Source organism: Rattus rattus, chromosome 17, assembly GCF_011064425.1.
Source record: "Rattus rattus isolate New Zealand chromosome 17, Rrattus_CSIRO_v1, whole genome shotgun sequence".
In the NCBI taxonomy this organism is placed as follows: domain Eukaryota; kingdom Metazoa; phylum Chordata; class Mammalia; order Rodentia; family Muridae; genus Rattus; species Rattus rattus.
Window position 1 is genome coordinate 15,682,845 of NC_046170.1, and position 23,747 is coordinate 15,706,591.

Here is a 23,747-nt window from a genome sequence, read left to right on the forward strand (position 1 = left end):
ACTTTCTCTAAATCAAAAGTCGGCTGGACAAGACATTATCTCTTCTGAACAAAGTCAACTAGCCAGTCACATCAGTCTGTGAAGCCAAGCTCCCACCAATGGGATGTTGTCACAACCTATGTAAGGGCTGAAGACAGAAGCCATCTTGGCCCCAGCGTGCTTGCTAGGCTGCTTTGGGTTTTGACCCATACTTTTTACAAAAGGAATTGCCTTGTCAAGCTACGTCCGAGTTGCTGGTGTGTTCCTTTATGGAACGCGGAGATGATTCTTTTTTTTTTTTTTTCCGGAGCTGGGGACTGAACCCAGGGCCTTGTGCTTGGCTAGGCAAGCGCTCTACCACTGAGCTAAATCCCCAACCCCGGAGATGATTCTTTGTTTCTAAAAATTTGGGGGTTTGTCTTGAATTTCAAACCTGTCTCGGAGTGTTCAGACTCCCTCCTATGGGAGACACATCAGGTATGTTGTGGTGGCCCCTGGGGTCTCAAGTAAGACTGGAAAGGGCCCAGGAGAAGTGTATGCCACAGTTGGCAGTCTGGACTCTTGGGGGGAGGCGTTCAGGGTGAACAGAGGGTTTGCACCCCTAAGTGGCCGTAAAAGACTCTCAATTTGGATTTGACAATCTCCTCCTTAGGGATGGAGGTGGAAGTGAGGACAAGAATGGGAGATTATCGGGACAAACTGAGCTCCAAGAAAAATAAAGGAAACAGATCCCTCACACAAGGAATCAGTTTTTTGCTGCCCCAGAGGCTCCCCCACTCCATTCAATATACCCCTCCCCTGCTGGACTAATGAGAGATGAATCTCAGTTTAGCCCCCTATCTTCCTGCTCTCTCTGGCCCGGGCAGATGCTTTGCTAACTGGATAAAAGTGCCACACAGGGCTGCTATGGTTTTAAAAATCAGGATCAACTATCTTAATAAATTGTTTTGTTTCATTTCTGTGTTCCGAGAAAGGGTTTCTCTGTGTAGTCCTGGCTGTCCTGTAAGTTGCTTTGTAGATCAGGCTGGCTTCGAACTTACAGAGGCCCACTGCCTCCTGAGTGCTGGGATTACAGATGGGCACCACTAGGCCTATAATAGTGTTGTTCTTATTATTTACACTACTCTGAGTGTATAGTTCAGACTGGGCTGTCTTCTCTGAAGGTGGTACCCAGTGTCTTCCTCTAAGCCAAGCAACTGTCTTCTTTTTGAGACCAGCTGAGTTTGCTTATGAAGGAGCATCGTGGGGACTACAGAGGCAGCTCGGCAGGCAAGAGGATTCGAAAAGGACAACCATAGGCTACTGTGGAGAGTGCAGGCCGGGTGGGAGGCTTCAGCCACGCACAAAGAACCACAGGCAGCTAAGGGATGCTGAGAACATGAGCGTCTCCTCCAGGGAAGAGTGCACTGATAGGCTATCCAATACCATATGGGCAACACCCACACAAACAACGGTATACAGGCTGAGCAGGCAGTACTTAGGGATTCAGGACTACATGTATGTAAATGACGATCAGTGAAAAGAGAGGCCATAGATTTAAGAGAGAGTAAGGAAGGGACAGCTTACAATGACTCCAGTTCTAGGTGCTCTGGAGTGGAGTTTTAGAAGAGCCATTGCTCTGAGCATACTCTGGAGTGACGGCCGCTGAGGCTTTGTAGCAATCTTTGGTAAATTATCAGTGACTGTTATTTATGATTTATGGGGTTCATCTTCCTTGGGAATTTCAGAGCCTTTCATGACCTCAGTGGTAAGACACTTCTGGCAAACCAGGAGTTCCTGTAATGGCTGATAAATGCTGAGGTAATGGTTCCTTCGGACAATGCCTACATCAGATAAGAGGTTTCAGCACGTGGGAATTGACTTGATAAAAGGCCTTTTATGTAATGAGCAATAAATGGGCTTCTTCCAGTCTGCTCAGAGTTCAGTCCGTCAGAGGTGGATCTCCCTGCTGCTAGTGAGGCCTTACTACATCCTGCAGCACTAACTCAGAACAGACAGTGCTCTGAACCCTCTCTTCGCCTCTGAGGGTTATTGCATGCATTTGGTGTACATACATATACAGAGGTGTGTGTGTGTGTGTGTGTGTGATGTTCCTTCATGGAGGAGGGTGTGGCAGGGTCACTGGACCCTCCTAGAGTGTCTGCCCCTCCTCCCAGAGCTGTGTGCAGTTCTGCCCTAACCGCACTTAGCCCTGAGATCTTGGGGGAGGAGCTGGGGTATAAAGGCAGGGGAAGACTATAGAGAGAGAGGCCCTTATGAAGCTGTGGGGAAACCATTGTCCATTCTGAGTGCAGACTTGCCAGTGAGGCTTTAGGTCATCCATGCTATTGCCCATAAGCCCTCCACCATGCCCTGTTAGTAAGCCCTACAAAGTCATTTGTCCCCCGGGTGACTTGGTTTGTTATTAAAACCTTATGAGAAATGCACAGCCATTGTTCTTTTCCTGGGCAAAAATTCTCCCAGCAGCTGGTAATTTTTTTTTCTTTCTGTTATCCCCCCCTCCCCCCAGCTGGGGACCCAACCCAGGGCCTTGGGCTCCCTAGGCAAGGGCTTTACCGCTGAGCTAAATCCCCAACCCCAGCAGGGGGTAAATTTATCTGTTAATGTTACTGTGTTTCAATGGTGTTAAGAAGAAAACTGATAGGAAACATGAGTTGCTGGCAGAGTTGGAAATAGCTTCAGTAAAGGAGGCTTTGTGTACAGAGATTAAGATGGCCGGATGTTTCAGATGCTTCAAGAATGGGAAAGAAAACTTGAAAGCTTATGCAAGTTATGAAGGTCTGAGTTAGTTACGTAAGGTTCGTTAGAGATTATGTACGTACTATTAACATTTCTAAGGTCAAAGTTCAATGCACTGATGTCAAATGTCTGTTTAAATCAATGTGCTACTACTCTACTCTTGATGATCACAGGGGCTGGCTTAAAGAGCTGACAATGTAGGCCTAGTCCTTGTTTCTTATAAGAGTGGCTTGTTTTTGTCCAGGCAAACGCAGTAGTTACAATACCTGACTGGTGCAACGGCCACACTTGGACACATATACCGGTGTGGGCAGAGGGATCAAAAGACAATATTCTCCCTTCCTTCCAAGGTCAACTGGGTTCCAGGGCACTATGGGCATCTCTAAAAGTATCCTGTAACTACAGGGAGTCACCTGCTCAGAAGGCTATGGAGACCCACCCTGCTGACAAAGAGGAGTCAACACACAGAGTCTCCATGCTTTCAGTGAAGTCCTGGTTGAGCAAAGCCCCTGACTTGTCCTCACATAGATGGAGCAACCACTAGAGGAGCCAGAGGTCCCTCACAAACCCAAGAGGATGCTGTAGACGAGACCCTTCGTTGGGCAGTGACCCCTGAAGACCAGACCCTTCGCTGGGCTTGACAGGAGAAAAGAAAAGAAAGAAAGTGATCAATTTTGGCCATCTGCATGGTCTTAGCTGCCCAACCAGAGAGTCCATCAAAAGAGCAAGGGGTTGCACTGTCACAGTGGTGCACACTTTTAGTCCCGGGACTCAGAAGGCAGAGGCAGGCCGATCTTTCTGAGTTCAAAGCCAGCCTCGTTACAGAGTACCAGGAGAGCCAGAGCTCCACAGTGAGACCCTGTTTCAAACAAACAAACAAACAAACAAGCAAACAAACAAACAAACAAGCAAGCAAGCAAGCAGTGCTGCTCAGACCTTCCTGTTTGTTTTAAATGATTTATTTACTTTCATTTTGTGGGCAGTGGTGTTTTACTTGCGAGCATGTTGGCGATGTTGCCAGATTCCCTGGAAATAGAGTTACAGACAGGCCTGAGCTGCCAATGAAGGTCTCTAGGAGAGCAAGCCTGTGCTCTTAACTGCTGAGCCATAGCTCTAGTCCCTCATTCATTCATCCATTCATTCATTCATTCATTCATCCATTCATTCATTCATTCATTCATCCATTCATTCATTTGAGACAGGGAACTCACTTTGTAGGCCAGGCTGGCCTTAAACTCAGAGATCTACCTGTCTCTGCCTCCCTGGTGCTGGCATTAAAGGTGTGTGCCACCACTGCCGCCACCACCTTTCCTTTCTCTAGAGCCATCTGGTGGGGACCTCGCACTGAGATTCTAGCCAACCCAACAGCTATCAAACTACCTGAAAATAAACCCTGGGTTCATCACTTGAATCCGGCCATGAAGGCCAAAAGAAAAGCGAGGAGGAGCCCAGCAGAGGGATCTCTTGTGAAGTTCTAAAGGACTTTGATCTGGACATGGCTTCTGGCTTCTTGTTCCCTGCCTAGGCAATCTTTTCTTTTACTTTTCTCTCATATCTCTTTCCACACGCCAAAGGTCCCTTCTCTCCCTACATTTGACAGTAGAGGTCAGATGTACTCTCTGGATGGGTAGCTCGAAGCTACCACAATTGATGCTGCCAATTCAGCTGGCAGGAGCCAGATTGGTTGTTGCCACAAATTCACAATAGCATTTAGTTCTTCAGGGGAAGAGCAGGAGGTAGGCAGTTTAGTGTAAAAATGACCCCAAAGTAAACACATTTTGTTGTTGTTGCTTCTTAGCAGCCCCGCCTTTAATTAGAGACTAGATAGGCTGTGCAGGTTAGCCTTATGACTAGAGCTGTCTGGAAGGAGGGAACTTCTACTGAGAAAGGACATCCACGAGAGCCAGCTGTAAGGCATTCTCTTAGTGATCAATGGAGGGGGGTCTAGCCCGCTGTAGGTGGCGCCATGCCTGGGCTGGTGGTCCTGGCTTCAATAAGAAAATAGACTGATCGAGCCAAGGGAATCTAGCTAGTCAGCAGCACCCTTCCATGGCCTCTGCATCAGCTCCTGCCTCCAGGTTTCTGCCCTGCTTGAGTTCTTGTCCTGATTTCCTCCCACAATGGACTATGATCTGGAAGTGTAAGCCAAATAAACTTTTCCCTCCCCAACTTGCTTTTTGGTCATGGTGTTTTGTGGCAGCAATAGAAACCCTGAGTAAGACACATGTCAAAGTGTTTCCGGGTCCCTGATCTTTGGTCAGTTTCCTAAATGATACTAGGGTTACCAATTCGGCAGAGAGAATAATAAAAGTGTTCTTTTGGATAGTTTTACGTCAATTTGACACAAGCTAATGTGACCTGAGAGGAGGGAACATCAATTAAGAAAATGCCTCCATTAACTTGGGCCAGGAAAGACAAACACGGTATGCATTCACTTGTAAGTGGATATTAGCTGTGGAGTACAGGATAACTATGCTACAAGCCACAGGCTTGGAGAAGCTAGGCAACAAGGAGGCCTCAAGGGGGGACACATGACGCTCCCTCCCTGTGAAGAGGAAATAGGTATCACAGGTGGATGGGGGTCAGAGGTAAGGGACCAGGAGGGACCAGGTGTGGGGAGGATGAAGGGAGAAAATACTGGGAGAGACATCAGAATGAGGTGGTGGTGGTGGGGGAATCTCTGGGACGAGCTAGGAACCTAGTGCAATGGAAACTCTTGGGAATTGATGAGGGTGACCGTACCCAAGACTCCTAGCAATGGGAGATACAGAGGCCTGAACTGGCCATCTCCTGTAACCAGATATGACTTCCAGTAGAGGGACTAGGGTAGCAACCCAGTCACAAAACCTGTGACATACCATTTGTTCTGCTTACAAGGAGTGCTGGAGTAAAGAAGACAGAACTTATAAGAGCAGCCAACCAATGACTGGTCCAGCTTGAGATCAATGCCAGAAGAGGGAGCCCACCTCTGACACTGCCTGGAAAGCCAGGAACCAAAGGCTGGATAGCCCTGAGACGTAGGCTAGAAAATGATTCCTAATGATACTCTGCTATACTCATAGATTGGTGCCTAGACCAATTGTTTTGTTTTTTTTTCTTTTCTTTTCTTTTTTTTTCGGAGCTGGGGACCAAAACCAGGGCCTTGCGCTTGCTAGGAAAGCGCTCTACCACTGAGCTAAATCCCCAACCCCCCTAGACCAATTATCAGAGAGGCTTCATCCAGTAACTGATGAAAACAGAAACCCACAGCCAGACATTAGGCAGAGCCCGGCGAATCCTGCAAAAGAGGGAGAGGATTGCAGGGGCCAGAGGGGTCAAGGACAGCTCAAGAAGACCCACAGAACCACTCAACCAGCCTGGGTTCCTGGGGGTTCAGAGACTCAACTGACAACCAGGGAGCCTGCATAAGACTGACCCAGTCCCTCTGTACATTTGTTTCAGTTGTGTAGCTTGGTCTTCCTGTGTGACTCCTAACAGTGGGAGCAGGGGCTGTCTCTGACTCTTTTGCCTGCTTTTGGAACCCTTTTCCTCATACGAGGTTGCCTTGTCCAGCCATGATATGAGGGGAAGTCCCTAGTCTTACTACAACCCGATATGCCATGTCTGGTTAATATCCAGGGGAGCTCTGCCCTTTTCTGAAGGAGTGGATGTGGAGGGAGGTGGTGGGGAGGGACTGGGAAGAGAGGAGGGAGGGGAAACTGGTAGGGAAAAAGGAAAGAAAGAAAACAAATGTGTGTGTGTGTGTGTGTGTGTATAATATATATGAAAATGCCTTTATAATATCTAGCTGTAGGTCATTTTCTTAATTAGTGTCTGATGGGGGAGGGCCCAGCCTGGCCTGGTGGCCTTGGGTCAAAGCAGGCTGAACAAGCCAGGGGGAGCAAGTCAGTGAGCAGCACTCCTCCATGGCCTCTGCATGAGCTCCTGCCTCCTGGTTCCTTCCTTGATTGCACTCCTGTCCTGACTTCCTCCAGGGATGAACGGTGCTGTGGAAGTGTGAGTCAAATAAACTCTATCTCCACAGGCTGCTCTGGTCATGGTGTTTCATCACAGCCACAGTCACCCTCACTAAAGACACCTCAGCAGCAGCTCCTGTCTTCAGGTTCCTGTCCTGACTTAACTCAGTGATGGACTCTGAGACGGAAGCATAAGAAGCCCTTCCTGCCTCCTCCTTGCTTTTGATCATGGTGCTTCAGCACGGTAATGGAAACTAAGACAAGCAGTAAATGCCTGCTGAGACAACACTCCTCATCAAGAGAATGGATCTTTCCATCTAGGGTGAAAACCTCACACAGCAGCCGGGCCCAGGTCAATCAAACAGTTAAGGGACCTTCTCTGGGAGGGTGGGCATCCCTTGGACCATGCTTAAGCCGTAACTACTTATAACAATAGTTTCCTGCTACTAGAAACTTCAGATGGTCACCACACGCTGGCTAAGTCAGGGAGGGGGCAACACAGAGGGGGGATGATAAGAACACTATTTTCTTCTATTAAAAGTAGTCCAGCAAGAGCTCACGCTTTCTGATTTTTCCTTGTCCCCTTGCACCGAGGGGCTAATCACATCAGCTTGTGAAGTGGCTGCCACCAATGGGGATGAAACACAGTCAGTATCTATGTCAGGGATAAAAGACAGACGCTACCTTGGCTAGATCGTTTGAGTCTTATTGCCTGCTTTTTATGAAAAGAACTGTTGTGTTTTGTTAGTGTGTTCCTTTGGGGGCATGGATTATCCCTTGTTTCTAGCACATGTAAGACAGGGGCTCACAAGAACTCCCATCTCAAAAGTTGGTCAGAAGGATTCAACTAGATAACGCCAGTAACATTCCTTCTATGCTTCTACCCTGTCCAGGATCCTTGTCCGGAAGCAGTTCTGGGAAAAAGGGGGCGATTTGGGGCAGTACTTAACTTCACCCCAACTGGAAAGTCCAAGGGACCACATCCTCAGCCAGAAGAGTATACACAGGACGAAGACAGGTCTGAACCCAACCTAAACAGAAGACCAGTGCCCTGGCGCCCCTCACCGGAAGAGAAGCATGAGAGCTTGGAAGAAGGTCCGGAAGTTATTGTGCTCCGTGATTTGGAACTCATCCTCATCGCTGTCCTCATCTTCCCCATCAATGCCGATGTTGCCAAACACCTGGAGAGTTGGGGGGGGTGACGATGGGGGCAGCCACAGCCACCTTGGCTCCCTTTGACACAAGCTCCCTCCCGCAGCCCCGGTACCCCAAGGGTGCGGGATCACCTGCATCCCGATGATGGCATAGATGAAGAAGAGCATGGCGATCAGCAGACAGACATAAGGTAGGGCCTGGAGGGAGGGAAGGCAGTGAGGAAGGGCGCAGTGCAGCTGGCCCAGAGTTGTCTGAACTGGGTCAGGTGATCACGTGCCCCAGGCTACTGGGGTGCGGGACGGGGCCTTCAGAGCTCTGTAGACACTGGGTGTAGACATCAGACAAGGGTCATGCTCATGGCGACCCATCTGTCACAGGAGCACTTTCAGTGTGGTTTTTCCCATTTCACCCGGAGCTAGAGGGTCAGTTCTGGAGCGGACCAGCAGCAGTAGCGGTGGCTGCGTCTCACCTTGAAAGACTGCACGAAAGTCCAGAGGAGAATGCGGATGGTGTAACCCTGGCGGAGGAGGTTGATGAGTCGGGCAGCACGGAAGAGGCTGAGAAAGCTCAGGGTGATGAAGTTATTCTGAGGAGATGAGGAAGAAAGGTGACCATCCACCCACCCTGAGGAGCTTAGAGTAGTCAACACTCACAGAGGCCCCTACATGAAGCCAACCAATAGGATAAAAGCAAGCCACACCCCAAATAAGGAGGGAGAGGAGAGAAAGCACTGTTAATGCAATGGAGCAGAGGGAACTTAAAAAAAAAAAAAAAGGAGTGGGGGAGGGGAGCAGGGCTGGGGAAGGAAGAGATTTCAACTCAAAAGCTTAAGCCCACCCAGCCAGGCCCACTCACAAGTGGGGAAAAGGTGTGGGGAGGGGAGGAGAAGAAAGGAACAGGGTTGAGGAGGAAATAACAAAAGAGCACAGAAAAGAAAAATAATACATCCGAATCATCCAATCAGGAAAAAAATCGAGATGGTTTTTATTTCTCCCAACAACCAAATGCACTGAGACGATAGGACACAAGCGGGTCAAGTTGCAGAACCCAGCACAAGAGTACAAAGCACAGACACGGGTGGGGTGGGGGAAGGGCGCCAGCACACGCAGGCCTAGGGGGCAAGTGCGGTTCCGAGGGCATGTTACGCTCGGGGCCAGAAATGCATCTGTCCTGGGACTCACCGGGCACCCTGCCCTGCCCTGCCCTGCCGAGCTGCCCACCCGCTCCTGCCCGCCCTGACCTCACCCCACGGCCCAGAGGAGCAGCGGCTGGAGCCAATGGGGAGAAGCGGAAGGGCATCTTTTCTTACCCCCTTGGCGAGCGGGAATGGGGAGGACGGGAGGGAGCTGGGGCTGTTCGGCTGCAGGGTGAGTCCTCGCTGCCCGCTGAGTCGGAGAAGATGCATTAGGGGCCCTTTTCCCCCCTCTCAGGGATGGCTTCTCAGCTTCTGGGGCTGGGTGGTGTCTCGGGACCAGGCCTGCGGGAAGCAGGAAGGTCTCAGCACCCAGGGCGAGTGAGCTCTGATCAGCCCAGGGCCTACCAAGGGGCCGGTGCTGCGGGTGGGGAGATGAGGCTATTCTTGGCCCCTGGACTTCCCTAGGTAGGCGCTGCCTGTCCTCCAAACCCAGGTCTAGTCACTGCCTCTGGCCTCCCAACCAGGCTGTTAGTGAAGAGAGACAGTGGCTGGAAACTGTGGGCAAGGCCCAGGGCTCTCCAGGGGGCGTCAGGGGAGGTTAGTGATGAGTGGGAAATGACCCAATATAGCCAATGAAAGTAATTTGCTGGGCCTAAGTGGTTTTGGTTTTAAATACAAAGTTGCTAATTTTAAAATCCAGTTTTGCCCACCAATCTGGCTCTTTGGCTCCCCCAGGCCTCTCAGAGCTAGCTGTCCCCTGGAGTCTGGCTATATGCTCTCCAGTTTCCCAGGCTCTCTGGTGATTGGCCCACAGAGCATTTAGAGTTCTCTGCCTGGGGACCACATGGTCACTACCAGCAGGCACGAGGCAGGAAAGAATGGGGTCTCTGGCTAGGAGGGAGCTTTCTGGTGCCCCAGTCTAAAGATCGATAGGAATCCTGGAGACACGTCACATGGTAAGACCAAATGAGGCCCAATGATCAGAGGTGCATGGGTAGGAGGCCTGGACGAGAGCATCCTTCTGGCCTTTTATGTGTCCCTATTTGCACAAGGAATTATTTATTTATTGCAACAGGCTCATGCTGTCGTCCAGGCTGGTTTTGAATTTGAGATCCTCCTGCCTCAGACTCCCAAATGCTGGGATTAAAGGGGCTCAGCCCCATGGTTTGTCTTTGACTCTATTTAGCCTGATTCCCAGAGGCATCCTTTTACTGGACCTGTGCCTTGAGCTAGCTCTGGCTTGGAGGCGAAGAGGCAGTGACTGGAGCTCAAAGAATTTCTGAGGCTGGTAAGAGGCCTCTAGGGCAAAAGACTTGGCCCATGGGTTTCTGTCATGGGAGAATAGCCTTGGGCTCCTACATCAGGACACTCTTAGGTCCAACCCTTGTGAGCCCGTTCCAAGAGTCTCACATAAGCCTGCAAACCTAGCTAAGAGTCACCCACCATGCCCCGCTGACCTGATGCCTGGTCCTGCCTGGCCACCAAGCTTTCCTTGGATCGCTGACCAAGAAGTATTCCCAACCCTTTCCCTCAACCCCCGGAGAACAAGCCATCCCTTCCATGGGGTGGATCATAACATGTGGGCTCGGCCAAACATGCAGAGGCAGGGGTTCCTGGGAGCAGTTTGGAGCAGGGGGCACATGCAGAAGCAGGGATCCAGCGGCTGCTGAGCATGCGTACACATGAGGAGGAGGGTGGGGACCGGAGAAGTCAGGTCTTAGGCCTTATCTGTTCTTCCTGAACTCCCAAGTGGTGTCCTCTTTCTACCCAGACCCCCACCCTGTGCTCCAGGGCTACACTGAGCAGCGGCAGAAAATCCAGGCTCAGGTGTGTGGGATCCTGGTCCCTGTGCTCTTCCCAGTGACATGTTCAAGGGCAGGTGTCCCTCGGGTTTGTAGAAAGACACGGGCACCACTCACCCCAGGTTCTAAGTCTTCCCGTCAAGCCCCAGGCCCCTAACTGGGGTTCTGCTGGCAAATCTAAAGGGTGGTTCAGATTCAGACTGGCTAGGTGTTCTCCCCATAACCCCTGGCCTTCTCCCACTCCTAGCTTCCATCTCTAGCTTTTCAGAAACACCCAGGCCTACCCTTCCCCAGGCCCTGCAGAAGGCCCTCCTACCATCTTCTACCACCCCACTAGCACCTCCCACAAGGGCTTCCTGGCACCGGCTTCCAGCAATCTGTCTAATCAGTCCCAGAAGCGAGCCTGATTCAAATCCTCCCAGGTCTTCTTTCTGCTCAGGATGAAGCCCAGACACCCAGCAGCCCCTGCCCCCAACACACATGCTGTACCCAAGTCCCCTCACTTGCAGACCTTGGCCTCTGTATCCTCTTCCTGGCCACAGGGCTAGGAGCCTGGAATGCCTTGCTAATGTTGGCTGTTCTTCCAGCAGTGCAGTTACAGTATCAAGTGGAATTGGGGTCCAAAGTCTGCCTCCCCCTACTAACGGTAACCAAGCAGGGAAGTGATGGGGGTGGTACAATTTGCCGCTTTATCAGTGGCACTTAACAGGGACCCATTGGTGTCTGGTGAATGAATGCATGTTTACTGTGGGCATACCACTGGAGGTCCTTCAGAGTATCTCCATGGAGGTGGGCAGAAGGGCAGAGATGGGGGGCACGGCAACTGAGGGCTGTGAAGGGGGCAAGAAATGAAGTGGGAGTAGGTGTGGCACACAAAAGGGGCTGCGTGCATGCGTGCGTGCGCATCCATGTACTTGTGGGATCTTGAGGTTAATATTGGATGTCTTTGTTTGTTCTCTATTTATTCGGGACAGGATTACTACTGTAGCTCTGGCTGGACTGGAACTTGCTACATAGACCGGGCTGGCCTCAAACTGCAATCTGCTGGCCTTAACCTTCTGAACACTGAGTTCGCAGCTCTATGATAACCACCACGTCAGCTCTGGGATGGATCAGAGCATATGGGATGTGAGTGGGAAGGGGAACTGGGTCCACCCGGGGGTCCTAGTGGAGGGAGAACATTCCTTTCTTGCAAAGGACACAGACCCATAGGAACAGAAGCCCCCATCTAATAAATCCTAAGGAGGTCTAGGAAAGAGAAGAGAGGGTGGGAGACAGACAGAGGTGGGGGGGTTGGGGAATGCGGTGCACAGGCATCCACAGGAAAGCTGGTGGGGCATGCAGTGCAGTCACAGTTAATGTAAGGCATTTACACTTCAGAAAGAAGTAACACCAACCGGATTCTAGATGCGGATGTTGAAGATGGAGGGGGAGCGGGCGGGCGGGGGCAGTTGGGGAGGCGATTCAGCGTTTTTTTAATTTAATTTTTTTTTTAGGTGGATTTGTAACCAGTGCCAAAAAACCAATGGGTTTCGGTTCCCGGGCGGGGAGTGGGGTGGCGGTGGCGGTGGCGGTGGGTTGGGAGGTAAGTCATTGGTGTATGGACACACAGACCACGTCATGGGTGAACAAATGGATTTCATAGTGCATTTTGATTGGATGAGTTTTTCAGACGGCGTTGCGCCAATATACAGTTTAAACAGCAGGCATGGAAAAAGACAAGACAAGAAACACAGTCATTATCCATTGCGCATGGGCAAACCCGCCCCCGGCCACGTCTGGGCGTGACATTAAAGCCCAGAGTTGTGCTAGTGACTCGGCTTCTCAAGTCCCAGGGAGCTAACTGCCCTCCTGCTCTCCCAACTCAGCTTGGCCTCAAGGACAGTGGCCTTACCTGGGTCCCAGACAGGAGCTACCAGCACCTGGTACAGGGTGAGGACAGGCCTTAGGCGCCCCCTCCCCAATCTTCCCACAAAGTGATGGCGTCTTAGGGCAGTTTGACTGCACATCAAGGTACACTCATGGGACCAATAACAATAGGAATAATAATAACCACGGGGCACTGATTTTCGTGGTAGGTTCTATGCCAAGCACTTCGGAAGGATGACTTTTCCTGTGGACTACTATGGCTAGGTGCAGAGTCTCCTACAAGCTAAACCAGAGCTCTACCATTGAGCCACACCCCCAGATCCTTACCAGTGGGTAGGGTAGGGTTTCAGGTGTGTGCTCCACTATGGAGCCATGCCCCCTAAGCCCTCACTGTAGGATTGTAGGTGGGGTCTGCCATTGAAGTGCCTTTCCAGCCCATTACCTTTAATTTTTTTTAAGATTACATTTTATTTCTTTTGAGTGCCTATGTGGGTCCCAGGGATTGAACTCAGGTAATGTGGTGATTTGAATGAGGATGGCCCCCATAGGCTCATATATCTGAATCCTTGGTCTCCAATTTGGTGGAACTGTTTGGGAAGGATTAGGAGGTATGGCCTCGATGGAGGTGTGTCACTGGGAGAGCTTTGAGGTTTCAAAAATCCCTATCATTCCCAGGTAGCTCCTGCTCCCTCCCTCTCTCTCCCCGTCCCTCCCTTCCTCCCTCATGTAAGTTCTCATGTACTCCAGCTCCATGCCTGTGTGCCTGTTGCCATGCTCCCAGCCATGATGGTTATGGACCCTATTACTAGCAACTGGGAGTTTTAAACAATTCTACCTGCCCTGCTGGGAAGCAGGCATCCCAAACTGAACCCAAATGGACATTGTCTTAAGGCTGTCCTGACCCTTCTGTCTGAAGGCCCAGCAGTGCCAGCCTTGCAGGAGGAGTGGGGAAAATGGTTAAGTCTGTTCTGGGGTTTCCAGAGCTTGTAGAAGTGAGTGCTTGCCTCCTGGTGCTGGGTGACGGTTTCTTGCTATATGGACTAAGTCCTAAGGAGGACTCAATTTCTTCCCCTGGTTCTCTTAGGTCAGACAGGAGCTCTGGTGGGAGAGGATAGGGGTAGACAGGCCTCTCTCCCCAGGGCTTTCTGCTAGCTGCCACTCTGACCTTTGTCCAGCCCTTTCCCCTGGATAACCCTGAGCCCTCACCCTCTTGGGCAATTTAGTTTAACTCTTTGAGGATTCTCCTGTGCACTGATCAAGATCCCCAGTAGCTCAGTGGGAGACAGCTCATTTGAAGTGCTTGGGACACATTCTCTGTGGGGTTTTTTGGTCTTTGTTTTATTTTGTTTTGGGGGGGAGAGGACCAACCCAGGGCCTCATACAAGCCAAGCCAGGGCTGCTGGGCCACACCCCAGTCCAGTTATTATTATTTCCATTGTCATTGGGAGGGGGTGATGGGGGCATCCACACCACCACCGACCCTGGGTGTTGATGATCAGCTTTTTGCCTTCTAATCCCCTGTGGGGATCTGCTATGGTCTCCTTAGTCTCCTGAGGGATCCCAAGTCCAGGGCTCACTGGCTCACGGCCAAGGACAAGGTTTGGGAGGGGACTCTGGGGCCCTAGATTTACCCAAAAAGGGATAATTACGACGTGGCCCTAGAAAGCACTAGAACTACCCCCTCCCCTTCCCTATTTGCATTGCCTGGGGCTGGTGGAGGACTGCTTATTCCAGAGACTAACCTAAGGTCTTGAAAGTGCTATCCCCACTGTGGCCAGCAGAGGGCAGTGGACCACAACCTGTGGGCCGGTTGGATAAGGAATTCAGTTCTCTTTGTCTTTAAATGTCGTGAACTGGTAACACTCTTTACTCATAATTCACCAGCCACCAGGCAGGGAGGCCCAATGCTCAGTCCTGACCCTATGCCCCGGCTTTGGACACATCTCTCTCCTCTCACTGAGCCTTATGAACTGCCTTTGCACCCCCAAATCACCACCCAGAAAAACTTCACCCTCACTCCTGTCTCAGACTGCGCCTCTGACATTCTCCCTTTAGCTGAGCACTGGTCATAACCCACTGTGCCTGCCAGCAACTTCTGCTGTCTCCCACTAGTCCAGCCCCAAGTCACCCAGAGAGAAGCTGGCAGGAGACTTACCCCAAACTCGGTGACGAGGATGTCTGTGATGCTGCCCAGAACAGTCACAAAGTCGAAGATGTTCCAGGCATCGCGGAAATAATTCTAGAACAGGGACCCACAAGACAAAGATGCCAACAGAGGGCTCTATGCCCTCGCCCACAAGGCCAGAAAGGGGCATATTAGGACATGACACCTGTGTGCAAAGACCTGTTCCTTGTCACCAGAGACCTCCTCTCTCAAACTCTGATCTTTGATCACTTGGCTTGCCCCAGAGGAGACTCAGGGACCTGCCCCTGCTCTCAAGCCCCCAGGACATCACTGAATTCCTCACAAAAGAGGCTAGGGGTGATAACTGAGGGAAACGGCAATGTTTGTTTGAATGTATGGCTACGTGAGGGTGTTGGATCCCCTGGAACTGGAGTCACAAACAGTTGTGAGCTGCCCTGTGGGTGCTGGGAATTGAACCTGGGTCCTCTGGAAGAACAGTCAGTGCTCTTAGCTGGGGAGCCATCTCTCTAGCTCAGGACACTGTAATATGAACAGGCTCTCCTGCTGACAGCAGCAAAAGTGCAGGTAGAGTCAGTATTTGAAACCAGGCGCAGGGGAGCCCAGCGTCTGCATGCAAGGCCCCACTATGTTTAAGGCCTCTGTCTAAGCGGGCAGCCTCTGAGTTCAGATCCCATCTCGAATATCAGAGCTGTGTGGCTGTGGGTAAAAGGCTTAACCTCTCTGTGCCTGTTTTGTGATGTTGGTGAGAAGGGCATCAAGACCACTGAGGGAGCCATACGCACACACACACACACACAGGCTCTCTGCCTGCCTGCCTGCCTGTCTGTCTCTGTGTTGCACACACATGGGGTTGAAGGCTAGAGGTCAACTTCAGGCGTCATTCCTCAGGAGACATCCATCTTGTTTTGGAGACAGGGTCTCCAACTCGCTGTGCCCTCACTGATCCAGTTAGGCCCCACACAGTGTCCTCCTGACTCAATCTCCCTGAGGGAATTACAGATGCATATCACCAGGCTTGGCCTTTATGTGATTTTTAAAAATTGAATCAGGGTTGGGGATTTAGCTCAGTGGTAGAGCACTTGCCTAGCAAGCACAAGGCCCTGGGTTTGGTCCTCAGCTCCGGGGAAAAAAAAAAGTAAAAAAAAAAAAAATTGAATCATGTGTATATGTGTATGTCAGAACCCCCGGAGCTGGAGTCACGGGCAGTTGTGAGGGGCTTGCTGTGTGTTCTGGGATCAAGCTCAGGTCCCCGTTTGTGTGCATCAAGCACTTTCTAAACTGAGCCATCTCCTGGGCCCTGACATCAGAGCTCTCCTAGCCTTGTAGCAGCTGGCTATTCCAAATGGTGGCTGGGTCCCCAAGCAACTAAGAGGCAAAACACCTCCCAGGTGACTGACTGAGACAAAAGCCTCTGAGAGAAGCCACAGGCCCAGGGGATGCTCGTTACTGCCGTCTCTCCTGACTGACACACGTCCCAGCTCTGTACTGGCTCAAGGGAGTATCACTACTGAACTCTTATCCTCTGCTCTTTGTCAAGTCACAGCCTCAAAACCCCAGAGGGCCTCTCCGACCAAAGTGAGCAAGTTTCTTTTGACCTTCAGGCAGTCCGTCTGCCTCACAGGGAAGGGCCCCCCCCCCCCAGCTGGGAGTTCCTGGGTCATCAGATGATGACTATGTGTGAAGCATGAGTTTGACACACAGTAGGTGCTCAACTGGTGAGTGCTGGTGTACGCTTGCCTGGAGGGACTTCAGGACCCACTGGCACTTCCGGTATTTGGACCCACACTTCCCATCGTTTGTCACCACAGGCTTTCTTTACTTCCCTAGGGCTCAGGCAGTTCTTGATTGATAGCTGCTGGGTGCCCAATACTCCGCCTCCCTCCCCTGTGGTCACTGCTCTCTGCTGCCACCTGGAGGCCTCAGGTGGAACGCAGCCTCTGGTGCTCCAGAGCTAAAAGCCAAAAGGCATTCTGGCTGGCAGCAATGGTGTCCCCTCTTCCTTGATGAGTCTCCTCTCAGGTCCCTTTGGGAGTCACCTGCCAGGTCGATTCTTTGCATTCAGCCCTCATCTCCGACCCTGTTTCTGAGGAATACCCAACCAAGACAACTTGTAGGCATTTGGCCACAGATCTCAAACCCAGGTTCTATCTGTCATCTGAATGTCACCTGAGAAATTTCAGGTTTTCTGTAAAAGTTCTAGAACCGACCCCACAGGGACATGGAGCCTCAGCCCCATACAGCGGAAGCCTGGCTGAGGAGAGGGTGGCTCTTCCCAGCTCTGGAAGCCAATGTTCTATCTGTGCTTTCTCCAAAGTGCCAATGAGTGCAAAGATACCAAGGGATTTTTGGTTGGAGATCCACTCGGCTGGAAAGGTGTTTGGATCCATGTTGGCTTGAGCCGGGAGCTGACACCATCCCTACAAACTCTCTGTGATTCTCCTGCATAACGCAACCCACAGGAGACACGGGACCTCTGGTTGTGCTCTTGCCTAATACACCTGACTCCTGCCTGCAGGTACCTAGCAGGTACAGTGCCTCATTGCTCTACACACAGCCTCTGGCAGTACTCATTAAGATGATTCAAGCCGGAAGCCAATGGTGGTGCAGGCCTTTGAACCTGGCACGCTGGAGGCAGAAGCAGGTTGATTTCTGTGAGTTCCAGTCTAACAAGGGCTACACAGTGAAACCTTGTTTCAAAACAACCAACCAACCAACCAACCAACAAACCAAACCACAACAATCCCACAAGAGTGGGCTGTGCATGGTGCTACTGCTTCTGAACCCCACTACAGGAGGCTAAGGAAGGGAACTGAGAGTTTGAGACCAGCCTGGGCTACTGTGTGACACTTCAAAAAGCAAAATAACCATGGAAGTTTTGGAGGTAGGTCTGGGGCACACTCGACTTTAAGATATCTGCTCATGTGTTGGTGTTGCTGGTGGTGGTGGTGTGTGTGTGCGCTCTCGACCGTTTATGTGCATATGCCATGCACACGTGTGCAGGTGGGGCCCGCCTGTGGGTGTCAGAGGTCGGAGGTCAATCAAGGGTGTCTGTTGAGACAGTCCTGTAGCTTGCTAGGCTGTCTGGCTAATGAATCCTCCCCAGTGCTGATACTGCCAGTATGTACCGCCTTCCGTGTCATTTTCATGGGTGCTGGGGTCTGAGTTCATGTTTATGTGGCGAACACTGCACTGACTGAACGTCTCTGTGGTCCCGAGGAGCTTTATTTTAACCCTTTCTAGCATGTACAGAAGGCTCATTCTGTGTCAGGCTATATGGGTATTCCTCAGAGGAAAAGCCTCGGGCAAGGACTGGGTGCGAACAGTTGATCTGGGAGGCACCCACTGAAGGGCGAAGGGCGGCCCTGACGGGCATTACTGCATCTGACATTCAGGGGACTCCGCTGAGGGAGCAGCCCCTTCTAATCACCGTGTGGAAGAGGGGAAGACTTCCGGTCTAGGCTTTTCTGGTGCTAAGGCCCTCAGGCAGCTCGGACCAACAGCATGGGCAGCTCTCACTCACTGCAAATGCCCTCCAGGCACTTTTAAGAAGTCCCTTAACACAACTCCACCCACAGTGAGTGAGGATCTCAGGCTGTGGGCCTGGGTCATCAGCCTGTGCTACAACGGGAGATGGCGGAACCTGTAAGCAATGGGGTCTGGTGAAAGGAAGTGAGGCCACAGACACTGTGGTCTCTATGAATGGGGGAGGTCCTTAGGGACCCCCAAATCTAGACAAATGCCTGAGGCACCTATTTAATAGATCGGAGCAGACCTGACCTCCATTCTCTGCAGCCTTCACCCGTTATAGGGCTTTCAGGCTAACATACCCTGCCTGTCACCTGAAACTTGTGCAGTGTTGTATCAGGAATTGCCTTTAGCGGTGACAGCAGCGGCCACACATTCCCAGAAGACCTTTTGGCTCAATTCGCACCTCCCCCTGGGAACCTTTACAGCACATTCCCTGCCCCCTAGGCCTTTTTTCTCTTCTTTCTCTCGCCACCTTCCCTTTGTCTCATTCCCCCATTAAAATCTCACCCCGTGGAACTGTGTTGGTGTTGGTTTGGTGTGCTCTTTCCCCAAGGGTGTGGCCGATATTCTGATCTTATTAAAAACTGATATCTGATATTAATATCTAACATGCAGCCCAGTGGCTAGGCTGCCCTTCCCTCTACCCAGCCATTTAGGTTGCCTGTCCTGTTTTTCTCCAGCTACTCTCTTGGCCCAGGCTGCCCCTCTTGGTCAGCAGCTTCTCTTGCTCTCCCTACCCGTCTCTCCTCACACGGTCCAGCTCAGTCTGTCCATGTCCTCTCTGGACTCTCCCAGACGGCTCTGCCTCTGCTCTCCCTCATGTTCACCTAGGTGCAGTCCTGCCCTTTCCTGTTTTATCTCTTTTCTTCTTTTCATTCAGGGGGTGGGGGTTGGGTTGTGTCCCTCCCCCTCCCCCATCACTGCTGCTGGGTTTTTGTTTTCTTTTTCAGACAGTGGCTCACTGTGTGGCTTAGGCTGCTTGGCTGGTCTGGAGCTCGATGTGTAGACCAGGCTGGTCTCAAACTCCTCTGCCGTCAGAGTGCTGGGGTTAAAGGTGAGCACCGCCACACCATCACACCACTGCGTGTAATAGTTTTTCTGATCCTACTACCTCAGCCTCTCAGGAGCTGGAATTTCCAGTGTGCATCTCAAGGCTTGGCTAGCCATCGGCATTCTCAAACAACCATCAACACAAGGTAAATTTCAAGGTATCTGCGAGCCTTTTAAAATCCTATAGAATAGCTAATTTTTCTTCTCTCTCTTCCTTCCTCCTTCCTTCTCTCCTTCCCCTTCCTTCTTTCCTTCCTTCCTTACCTATCTGTCCGTCCTTCCTTCCTCCTTATCTAGCCATCCTTCCTTTCTCCTTCCCTCCCTTCCTTCCCTCCTTACCTATCCATCTGTCTGTCCTTCCTTCCCCCTAACTATCTGTCCTCCCTTCCTTCCTTCCTTCCTTCCTTCCTTCCTTTCCTTCCTTCCTTCCTTTCTTCCTTCCTTCCTTCCTTTCTTCCTTCCTTCCTTCCTGAGGCTTTTTGTCTTGCTATCCAGCCATGGCAGGCCTGATGCTCACTATGTAAACCAAGTTGGTCTTGAACTTGTAATCCTCCTGCTTCAGCCTTTTGGGTGTTGAGGGGTGCAAACTACCAGGCCTGGTTTGAGACCACCTAATATTTCTTCTATGTCAAATGGTTGGTATCAGAAATATGGCTTGAGTTTGGAAGAGGCCGTGCCACAGACCTACAGGATAGCGGCTAGGTAGCATGCGTAATTGGCAAGTGCCAGGTTCTCGTGGGAGGGAAGCAGGCCACGGTGGCTGACCAGCTCTTTCCCTTCCGCTTGGCTTCCCAGCTGCCTTGTCACGTGCTCCCCATGACTAGTGGCCTCCCCACAGGCCCAAAGGCTGAAACGATGTGGGGTGAAACCTCTGAAACTTTGCATTGAAGATAAACATTCCCAGCTTAATAAGTGGGATATCCGAGGTCTTTTGTCACAGCAATGGGGGCCTGAGCAATTCATCGAGATGAAAGAAAGCGCTTCCAGTTCAGTCAGTAGCTGGTAGGAAATATGGGTGTGATGCCTCCCTTCTAACCTCAGAGCTCCTCAACCTCCTCACTGATTCCCTTCGGGGTCTGGGTGCCTTGGATTAGGGCTACGCCACCAGTCTAGACAAATTTAAATTAGTAGACCATGATACACTTCTGAAAGAAAAAAGAAACGGGTTTGGATAAAAGAGACAATTTCAGAATGTATGTCATAGCACCTGGGAGGCCGACCACAGGGACTGCACGTTCAAAGCCAGCCCTAGGTATAAATCAAGGTAAGTCCAGCCTCCTTCTTTCTTTCATTTGTGTATATGTGTGCATGTTCCTGAGTATAGGTGTGTGTGTGTGTGTGTGTGTGTGTGTGTGTGTGTGTGTGTGTTGGGCTCCTTGTCAGGCCGGGGAGCCCCAGGGTCCTCCTTCCTCCCCTCCCCCAGTGCTAGGACCACAGTGCCTGTCACCATACCCAGGTTTTTATAAAGGATCTGGGGACTGAATCCTTCTGCTCGAGAGGCAAGCACTTTGCCAACTCAGCTTTCTGCCTGGGTAACTTAGTGAAGCTCTGTCTCAAAATGCACAGCAGGGATGGAGATGGCTCAGCAGTTAGCCCTGGCTGCTCTTTTAGAGGACCCAGGTTCAGCTCCCAGTTCCTGCAGGCAAGCTCACGACTATCTATAATTCTACTCTCAGGGGATTTGATGACCTCTTCTGGCCCCCGAGGCTACCAGGCACACGTGTGGAACACAGACACACACGCAGGCAAACCACCAATACACATAAATAAAATTAACTAAAAAACTAAGATGAAAAGTAAGACAGTGGGTGGAGTGCAGTGGTAGAGGCCGCAAGGCCGGACTGACGGACCTCTGACCCTGGGAATTCCACTTGGGTGTCCCGACACTGTCATGAGATCTGCTGGACCGTGGTCCCAACTGCCTTCTTTCTTTCCTTCCTTCTTCCTCTCTCCCTTCCTTCCTTTCTGTCTTTACTTCAGTATTATTCTGCCCCAGGCTGGCCTTGAATTCCAGAAGGTCCTCAGCCTCCCAAACACTGGTGAGACAGCCCTGGCTGTTGTGACTACTAGGGACTTGTCCTCTGTCACCAGTACCTGTGACCAGGTCCTCTGGAGGACAGTCAAATCCACATGCCATCCGCCCCTGATGCTCCTAGGTCAGCACGAGGCTGTGCAGGTCGAGTGTAGACTTTTGCTGGGGACCAGGTCTTGGGGCCCAGAGCACACACCTTCTCCCGCATCCCAAGCCCTCTGTGCTCCCACCACCCACTACCCTCAGGCCCCACGTACCAGAATCCCAAAAGCCATGACTTTGAGCACACATTCGAGAGAGAAGAGGGAGGTGAAGACAATGTTGAACACTCGAAGGGCGTTTTCATAGGCCACGGAGGCTCCATAGAACTAGACGGATGAGGACAGGCAGAGAAGTCAGTGGCCTAGCTAAGAGCCAGGCTGCAGGTCCCACCTCAGAGCCCAGAGAGGATGACCACTCAGCAAAGGCCTGGGCCATGAGACAGGGTCTCCCTTTAGCAGTGGCCTCAGAATCATGGGAATCCTCCCAGCTCAACATCCCCAAGTGATGCAACTGCTCACATGTGCCATGAGTCACAGCTCCAGTCTTTACTTGCAACAATCTTTGTCTCCAGATTCTCTGAGTAATTAATTAGTTAATTAATTAGCCACAAAGCATCTTAATGATAATGTAGCAAAGCTTTCTTGTCAATTAAAAGTTTATGGATATATATTTACTTTTGTGTATGTGTGTATATCTATGGGCGTATATGTTTGTGTGTGTGTGTGTTGTGGGTATATCTGTACCATGTGTGTGGATGCCTGTGGAGGCCAGAAAACTCCCAGGTCCTCTAGAGTGGAGATACAGGAAGTTGCGAGCTCCCCTACATAGGTACCGGGAACTAAACTCAGGCCTCTGGAAGACAGTTAGGTCCTAACCACTGAGCCATCTCCTGAGCCATCCTCTTTTTTTTTTTTTTTTTTTTTTTTGGTTCTTTTTTTCAGAGCTGGGGACCGAACCCATGGCCTTGCGCTTCCTAGGCAAGCGCTCTACCACTGAGCTAAATCCCCAACCCCATCCTCTTATTTTTTTTATCATTTGGTGGTAGTAATGGAGTCTAGGGCCTCATGTATGCAAACAAATGTTCTACCGCCGAGCCATGCCCTTCCTTGGGCTTTATTTTATTTTTAAAGTTTTAACAGCATTTTATTGAGCTGTTATGTGTGTGTATGAACACATGCATACACGTGGAGGTCAGAGGACAACTTGCAGGAGTTGGTTCTCCCTTTCTAACACGTGGGAGCAGGGAATTGAACTCAGGTCACCAGGCTTGGTGCCAGTACCTTTATTACTGAGCCATCATGCCAGCTCTCAATATATTTTTATTTTTGAGACAGGGTTTTACTACATCGTCTATGCTGCTCGTGTATTTGTGACCCTCCAAGTATCTGGGATGACAGCTGTGTGCTACCATGCTGGCTGAGCCTCCTGATTGGCACCCTTACTATTTTCTGGTAATTTCCAGGGCTCTACTAGTCAAATAAGGCACAGGCATTTTAAAAAGAGAAAGACCTGGGAGTTGTATAGTGATGACCTAGAATCCCCCAGTGAGGGGCTAGGACTCTTGAAGCTCTGGAAGTCCCCTTCTCTGATCTGTTCCCAATTCCACCCAGCACACCTTCAAGGAGAGTGTCTACTTCTATCCACGAGGCCCCTGCTGAGCCCTAAAAAGCCAGACATCTTCCCGAAGAGTGCAGACTGGTGGGACCATGGAGTGTGCAACCATGTGAGACTGAGGCGAGAGGAACTGCAGAGCCCAGCCCCAGGCTTAGTTTAAAGTTTCCGGGAGGAAGCATTCTGCATGCACATGTGGCAGGGAGGAAGGAGCTGGCAAGGCAGTGTGGCAGGCAGAGGGTGGAGCGGCAAAGGCTCAGTGGCCTGACTGGGATGCTGTGCATGGGTCTTAAATTAGGAGGGGTTGGGGGCTCACCTTCATCATTAGCACGATGGTGTTGAGAGCGATCATGGCCATGATGGTGTACTCAAAGGGTGGGGACACCACGAACTGCCACATTCGATACTGGAAGCTCTGCTTGTTCTGGGGCATGTGCCTGGTCAGCGGCTTGGCACTGATGGCAAAGTCGATGCAGGCCCTCTGTGGGAGATGCCAGTGCATGAGAGGGGCCGACAGCAGAGAGGCCAGATGCTCACAGGCCCCCGGGGCAGCTGCCCAGATCCCTTGTTGTGCTGGGTCCAGTTGGGATCCGTGCAGTCCCCGAGGGCCCCTCAAAAAACCTGACAGTTCTATTGTCTATTCCAACTTGGGAAGTTACCACACCACTGCCCTGCTTCTCTCCTGGAATCTCCCATGCAAGCA

The 23,747-nt window shown here is 51.1% G+C and overlaps 1 protein-coding gene across 1 annotated transcript in view; it reads right to left on the reverse strand.

Moving 5' to 3' along the window:
* Positions 1-23,747, reverse strand: part of Cacna1a (calcium voltage-gated channel subunit alpha1 A) — a 295,849-nt gene that overhangs the window by 29,152 nt on the left and 242,950 nt on the right. The window contains 7 exon segments of the mRNA XM_032887650.1: positions 7,740-7,855; positions 7,961-8,026; positions 8,299-8,415; positions 12,164-12,169; positions 14,791-14,874; positions 21,649-21,759; positions 23,361-23,525. Of these exon segments, the coding sequence (XP_032743541.1) occupies positions 7,740-7,855; positions 7,961-8,026; positions 8,299-8,415; positions 12,164-12,169; positions 14,791-14,874; positions 21,649-21,759; positions 23,361-23,525 (665 nt within the window).